Source organism: Sycon ciliatum, chromosome 5, assembly GCF_964019385.1.
Source record: "Sycon ciliatum chromosome 5, ocSycCili1.1, whole genome shotgun sequence".
Lineage (NCBI taxonomy): Eukaryota > Metazoa > Porifera > Calcarea > Leucosolenida > Sycettidae > Sycon > Sycon ciliatum.
In genome coordinates this window covers 7,687,093-7,694,670 of record NC_088647.1, presented here as the reverse complement: position 1 = coordinate 7,694,670, position 7,578 = coordinate 7,687,093, and the positions used below count along the sequence as shown (strand labels likewise).

The following is a 7,578-nucleotide window of genomic DNA, read 5'->3' as shown; positions in this document are numbered from 1 at the left end:
ACTACAAAAACACAACCTCATTGAGCCTACAGTGTATATTATTTTGCTAGGGGCTGAGTTCATTTTTGCCTCCTGGGTGCAATGCTTGAGTTCTCTTTGTCGGGTTTCTTTTCTTCTTCTTTTTTCCTTCTTCTTTCAAATCCAGCATCATATTTCCGGTGTTCTTTTCTTTCTTTGCATCATCATTTTATGCGGTCAATAAAAACACGATTCCAAGTAGATTTACCAGGTCGTCCATTATTGTTATTATTATTATTGCATCCCTGATCCCTGATGATGCCCTCCTGGGTGAAAATTTGGACAATTTCAACTGTACGTGGTGTAGCCAAGGACTGTTAGTGTGTTGCGAGTTGGGTATACTGAGATTATTATTGCAAATAACACTGACTAACACTGAGTAATTACATGAATGTATAAACCAGCATTTGCTTCCGGGAAGGATTCACAAAAATAAGATATAAAAACACCATGGCTCAATGTAACTGCACATACGGAAAGCTGCTTCTATTGTCAAGTCCGAGTGGCAGTCCATAGTTTACCATTATTAATTTGTCCATGCCTACCACAATAATATCTGCGCTAGGCGGCAGGGTGTCGGGTTTACACGGTTTATGACTCCCTGCTAGTGCTAGTAGGCATTGGCGGATAATGCTCGAAAAGCAGTCAAAATGGCAGAACCATACAAATCGTATGGCGGGCAATTCCTCGAATTCTGCTCCATTTCTTTATCCACATACCAAACATGCATGAAACTTACCAGAAAAAGTACCGAATTCTGCCAATTGTTATTAAATTTTGTTCTGCCGGCATTATCCGCAAAGGCCTACCTGCTAGGCAGTAGATCTGTAGTACTAGTAGTAGTCTGTATCGTAGATAGATCTCGAGCGTACTGAAATCTGGCTCCATGGCATCATAGATAAACTGATTTCCGCCAGTAAAGGAAAGGTGTAAACCGACGATGCATGCGCTCTTCGATGCATGCGCGGATATGCGCATATGCATATGGCCAGAAAAACTAAAATACAGTGATTGTGTTGACCCTAGCCCTACTCTTGATCCTTCTGTACGTTCCTGCCATGTGATGGTATTCATGGCGTAAGGCAAACATCGCCGGTCTAACGTTATTTTTTGACAGTCTTGTCAGCCGTTGAGCCAACCAAAGAGTAGATAGTGCTCAGCTTCTGGAACACCACCTATTCCCAGCGTTACCTCCCTCGTATCGTCACATTGAGTTTGTCAGCATTATCAGATCATGTCATCATGTTCATCTAAGTAACAAGTGGCACAGACTAGATCAGTACGACAGTACTAGTAGATCTGCTATGATTCAGTACGACAGTGCAGTAGCTTCCCACACAAAGCAGTAGATGATACCAACGCTAACGACTCACTCGATGATACATTATAATGTCATAAATCAGGATCAACCACAGGATTTATTTGAAATACAGTTCCTGTCGAATGACTATGCATAGGACCTTCTACTCATCTCTACGTATACGATACGACTCCCGATCCCATGCCCGGAGCCATGGCATGCCCATGGCCCACTACACACTGTGACCATTGGCATGGTCACCACGATGTCTTTTGTGACATCTTTGAACGAGAGCAGACTCAGTGCTAGACTCAGAGAGTAGAGTGTAGACTTCATGACAATCATGATGTCTACACTCGTACTCTAGCACACTGCACAGGTGCAGGGAGATCTCGGCCGTTGCAAGGGCTGCTCAGCGAAACACCTCCAATGTTCCGGATGAGAAGTAAGTGGCCATGAAGTGATACTGCATGCTCACCTAGGTTATTGTTGATTCTCAGATCAATTGCCCTACCTCGATCCTACTTCCTAATTAGACTGCCGAAAAGCTGATATGGCCGGTATCGAGAGGGAACTATCAGCTGCCGGAGCTCTGGACGATGTTCTCGCCGCAGAATTAGATCAAACCGGAGGCGGCAATTCCAATGGGCAAGCCGTTGCCGATCTCGTTGCGGAGGCAGAGGGATGTATTGGCTCCGGGAAACCAGCCAAGGCCATTCCAGTTCTGGAGAAAGTGCTGTTGATGTGCAATAAGGATGACGCTGAGCTTTGCAGTGTGCTGTGGAATATGCTGGGTAACGTGCATTTTCGCTTGGCCGATTTCTCCAAGGCCATCTATTGCCATCTTCACGATTTGGCCAGTTGTCGGGAGGCTGGTGACGGCGAAGGTTGCACCAAGGCGTACGCCAACCTTGGCTTGGCGTTCAAGAACGCCGGGCAGCACGAGAAGGCTGGTCAGTGCTTCGCCAGTCAACTGCAGAGTTGCGAGCGAAGGCGCCATCAGACAGGCATGGCTCGTGCTTACAACAACCTCGCTCAGCTGACTGTGATGATGGCCAAACTACTGATGAAAGAATGTCGTGAGAAGACTGCCATTGCTCAGGGAGCCGGTCGCGATAATGCAGAAGCTGCCACATTGTCCAAATTGAAGGACAGCATCAGAGAACGCCTCACTCAAGCAACTGCATTCTTTCAAAACCAACTGCAAATTGTTAGCAAACAGCGAGACAGGTGAGACTCTTCATCTACACACAGACTACAGATCTGAAAAAAGCTTGTGGCACTGTACTTCACCAAAGGCATAGATCTATTTTTTTGCCCATAATTTCACTTTCAAACCAATACTATAGATATAGAGGTTATGAGAATGATTTCATGAGGTGAGTCAGCGGAATCACTGATGGGCCACTTTATCACTGATGTGATGGGCGCTATATAAGTATACAGCGTTATTCAGCTGATTCGCTAATGGGCACTAGGCATGCAGGGTGAATCACCAGTGCTAGTGCATCGCTGGGGCCCAACTTCACCAAAGCATCTCAACCGATGATCTAACCGTGTAACCTCTGTAATATGTTGGTCAAATGCTTCACGTGTTGTTGGCACAACGACATGAAACTGCACCGTATTGGTTGATGAAATCATATGTGGTCGAATCGGCTTCAGGTACAGTGCCAGGTGCTCTGCAGTCGACTGTGTACACGTGCCACGAAACTGTGGTACTAACCAGGGAAGATTCACAGATTGAGCAAAGTAGCACGATAACAATACCCGTTGGAGGTACATGCACAAAGGAAAAAGAAAAAGCACTAACCGAATGTCTGGGCCATGGCAGCCTGCTTTTGGAACGCATCATATTGAGATGACTACCGACATTGCCGTAGCTACTAGTGCCTGCATGCCGTGCATACATGCCTGAGGTATAGAGTTGTGAGTTCGTTAGTTATCATTGTTGGTATTGCTGTGATGTGCATCTGACTTTCAGGCTTGCCGAGGCGCGAGCCCATGGAAACATCGCCGAGTGCTACGAACTGCTTGGGAAGTACGGAAAGGCTATTGAACACCACACCCGGGTAAGCTCCAGCATGACACAGAGTTGTACAGTAGGATTTCACTTAGCCGGGCATATTGACACCGGGCACTGATCATAACTAGAAATTGCTGTCGACTCTGTCTCAGAACCTACGTACTGATAGAATGCATGTAGCCACTTTTTTATGGCAATTAAATGTTGGTGCCATTTTTCGTTCAAAAGATAGCTTGTGACTTGACTCTAGGGAGGTGAAAAGGCGCCCCCGTAGATGGGAGTCCCTGAATCTTGAGAATCCGGGTAAGGGGAGGTTTACCGTAACGATGCTTCGCATTCCAATCAATTGGCTCTGACCGGGGAATCGGACCATCCGGCCCACTATTCTAGATTATGACCAACGACATATGCGCTCCAAGGCTTTTAACAATTTCAATCTGGCATGCTTGCTAGGGTAGTGCTGCATTCATGCACTGCTGTTATACCACTCCCGCATTGTCTTTTGGATTGGTGCTGTTGCGCTGCTTACCACAGAGATTGACAATGGCTGAAGATCAGAATGACCATGAGGGAATGAGTCGAGGACACTGCAACATCGGCAACTGTCTGCGATCACTTCAAGAGTATGAAGAGTCAATTGAGCACTACACGAAGGTAAGCCTGCTAACGCTTGCATATTCACGCACAGTAATTGGCCTTAGGGCCAGAAGAAAGTGTTGATAAACTTCAGAACAAAGAGATGTATTTTTTGTTTGCTCCTCTATTTCCATGATATGCAACCTGGTGTTGTGGCGATTCCACAGCACACTTTTTCAATGAACTGTTTTTTGTTTGGGGAGCTTACATGTGCAGTTCCTGCTCATGATTTTCATCCACCGTCCAGTATCACACCTACTGTACTCACATTGGTACAACTCATTGAGGGTATTGGGGTATCACATGTACTCGCTATTCTTTGGCTTGCTACACACTTTTGTACAGCATCTGCAGAGATTTACAACACTCCTTTTCAGCGTAGTGTGTCCGGTTGTTGTTTTCTGCTACTGGCGTTCAGGACCTGAACATCAGCAAAGAACTGGGCGATGCGGCCGGACAAGCCATTACACAGCGCAATCTTGCAAACACGTACGATATGATGGGCGACTACAACACCGCCGTGCGTTGGCATACAGATGTAAGTAGTAGCACTGTAGAAGGGCCTGCTCGGAGACTGTGCTGCTACCACAGCATCACACCCTGCTCGGAAACTGCATTGGTACACACAGCATCATACCTTCATGCTGATAATTGTCTTCTCTATGTTTCACTGCATGCCTACTACTCTCTGCGAAGACGAGAATATTTGGTGCAAATGTCCTTACAGCAGAGGTTCGAGGATACCTTCATGCCTATATTTGTCTTCCCTATATTTCACTCCATGCCTACTACTCTCTGGGAAGATGAGAATATTTGGTGCAAATGTTCTCGTAGCAGAGGTTCAAGGAGCGATATTATCAACGTCTAATGTGCATATTGGTCGCACTTGTGCCGGTGTAAGGCATGGTCAATGTCTCATTCTCCATGTAGTGGTATACTTGAGAACGGTTTTATTCACACCATGAATTAAGAGTTAAAGCAAAAAGACAACCCAATTTCGGAAATGAATAGAACACTGAATTGAAATATAAAATTGAAGGCAAAAGCTTCCCAGCTGTAGTGGTATACTGCTGTGCAGCACTGAAGTGTAGACACTGCAAAGCTTTCTGTCACTGAGGTGAATATTTCTGGTGGAAAAGTGCAAGATTCAGCTACGTTCTGAATTAACTGGCACTCTAAGCATTCTAGATAGAAAATCACAGTTATTCGTTACATGTCACGGGAGCTGTGATAGTGAAGCAAGGGTACTAATAGATACGATGGAGGGACTAGCATGCCATTGAAGGTTTCCTCTGTTCTACGTGTATTCAGAATCTTGACCTTGTGAAGGAGCTGGGTCAGCGCAATGAGCAAATCCTGGCCCTTGGTTACATTGCCTCGCTGCATGAGGACATGGAGCAGTATGACTCGGCCATTGAGTTCTACACCAAGGTTAGTGCGAAAATCCATTCCGTATCATTCGAAAACTGGAAATCACTTAGAAAGCCTACTAGTATCTCATTGTGACATTGTCTCAACTACTTTGTGGCACAGCAGAACAACTTACGAGATGAATGCAAGTTCTCCAGGGTACTAACAAAGAAATGATCTGTCCATGGTTTAATTTCTTTTTCCAATCTTTCTATTATACTCGATATACGCCATCCAGTGGCATAGCTGGTCCACATTCCGGGAGGAAAGGAGGGGGGGGGGGAGATATGTGGCTTCACAGCAGACAAAGACCTGCAATCGCTAGGCCGTTTAGGCCGCAACCACACTACGTAAAAATCACAGTACAAATTTTCATGCAAATCTCAGTACAAGTCGGTACGCAACCACACTACACCTTTCGGTCTGCATAGATGACGTTTTCACGCAAACAGCACGTGACATTGTTGTACCAAAGCGTGTGCCATGCGCGCATGCGCTGGAAAAGACCGGGAAATTCAAAACAATGCTGATGCTGATGCTATGTACGACGACCAAGTACAAAAACAAAGTTGTACACAGGAGATGGAGCGCGAAAACGACGAAAACGACAAACGTGACTTTCTACAGGGGTGCGCCAGTTGCTGAAAACCTACAAAGCGCATTTTGCATTTCGCACGCGTCGGCATGACGATTTCTACTGTAATGCCGTTTGTACGTGATTTTGTACCTAGTGTGGTTGCAGCCTTAGCCTAAACATGCACATTCTGAACGCATGTTTAAAGATTTCAAGGTTGCACATGCTCCCCGATTCCTCCGAATATACAATGTTAATCCACATTAAAACTGTTGCCCTGGGATCGCTTTTTGCTTTGCAGCTTTAGTCTCATTCTGTCTTCTATGCTGATCTCCCCACCTGCAGCAAATTGACATCTACTGTGCAGCTGGCAGTGAGGAAGGACAAGAACAGGCGACTGGCAATGTTCAGCGTCTGCACAAGCTCATCCAGAAACGTCGAGAGGGATTCAACGCCAGTCCTGCGGCATCGCCTCGCGTCGCCAACAAACAGGGCATATTCGACAGTGCCCGGCGCTTGAAGGAGGGCACGATGCGCATCTTCAACCGCAAGGACAGGCGCAGCGTGCTGGCGAAAGAAGAAAGCCCCTGGATCACGGACATGGAGACGCCGCCGATGCGCCGCCGTCAGCTGCGAGGTACTGATAATGTGTATCGTGTAGCGCAGCCACGCGATGGTGTGGCTGTCAGCGCTGGCCCTGGTGCAGTCAGCGGTATCGGCTTCTTCAACCCTACACACGCCACATCCACGTTTGACGAAGGCAAAGCCAAGACAGACAAAGCACTGGAGTCAGTCATGGCTTCACTCAGCACTGACCAACCTGCCAAGCCCAGCGGCAAGAAGGCCTCGCAGGCCGAGTCAAACTTCATACTGCGTGCGCCCAGCCAGGAAGAGCAGGAGAAGCGCATATCAATCTACGCGTCGACGTTCGGAGGTCGTAATCACGCCATGCAGCTGCAGCTGGGCGTTGGAAGCATGCTGCAGGAGATTGCACACGAGAACCCGCTGTTCTCCGCTTTCCGGGAAGAGCAGGGTTGGAACGGCGTCATGGATCAGTCTGCTCAAGCCAGGTAAGTAGCTTACAGAGCATAGTACTCAAATAATTAACGTATGCAATGCTGGCATACCGTACTCCTGCGATTAGAGCCCTCTCTCGAATAGTGCTTTATCGCGAATAGTGCGCCAGTCTCTAAGGGCCAATGAAAAAATAAAGCCCCCTCTTGAATAGTGCCCCCCTCCCCCCCCCCCCCCTGGGCTTGTAACCAAACGCATGTGCAAGTTTGGTGTTCTTTTGCTAGTAATGTTCTTGTCCATGTCATTGAACTGGTGGCCAGGGCAGGGTTTTTCTTCGCCTTCTTTGTTTTTATGCGGGATGAAGTGAATGTACCAGCATTGAAAGAATAGTGCCCTCTCTTGAATAGTGTCCTCTCTTGAATAGTGCCCTCTCTTGAATAGTGCCTCTCTTGAATAGTGCCCCATCTGTGATGGACATTGAAGAATTAGTGCCCCAAGGGCACTGATCGCACGAGTACGGTAGTTAAGTGTTGATGGAATCAGTGATAGATAGAAGGTGCGACTTCCGAAACTGACCGTATCACAGGACACTATTTTACA

At 46.9% G+C, this 7,578-nt stretch overlaps 1 protein-coding gene across 1 annotated transcript in view; it reads left to right on the top strand.

The window, feature by feature from the left end:
* The first annotated feature begins 1,686 nt into the window (after window positions 1-1,686).
* Window positions 1,687-7,578, top strand: part of LOC135817416 (G-protein-signaling modulator 1-like) — a 6,696-nt gene continuing 804 nt past the window's right edge. The window contains exons 1-6 of the mRNA XM_065330594.1: window positions 1,687-2,548; window positions 3,303-3,390; window positions 3,879-3,998; window positions 4,399-4,518; window positions 5,292-5,411; window positions 6,310-7,034. Of these exons, the coding sequence (XP_065186666.1) occupies window positions 1,872-2,548; window positions 3,303-3,390; window positions 3,879-3,998; window positions 4,399-4,518; window positions 5,292-5,411; window positions 6,310-7,034 (1,850 nt within the window). The 5' untranslated portion in view covers window positions 1,687-1,871. The remainder of the gene's footprint in view (window positions 2,549-3,302; window positions 3,391-3,878; window positions 3,999-4,398; window positions 4,519-5,291; window positions 5,412-6,309; window positions 7,035-7,578) is intronic.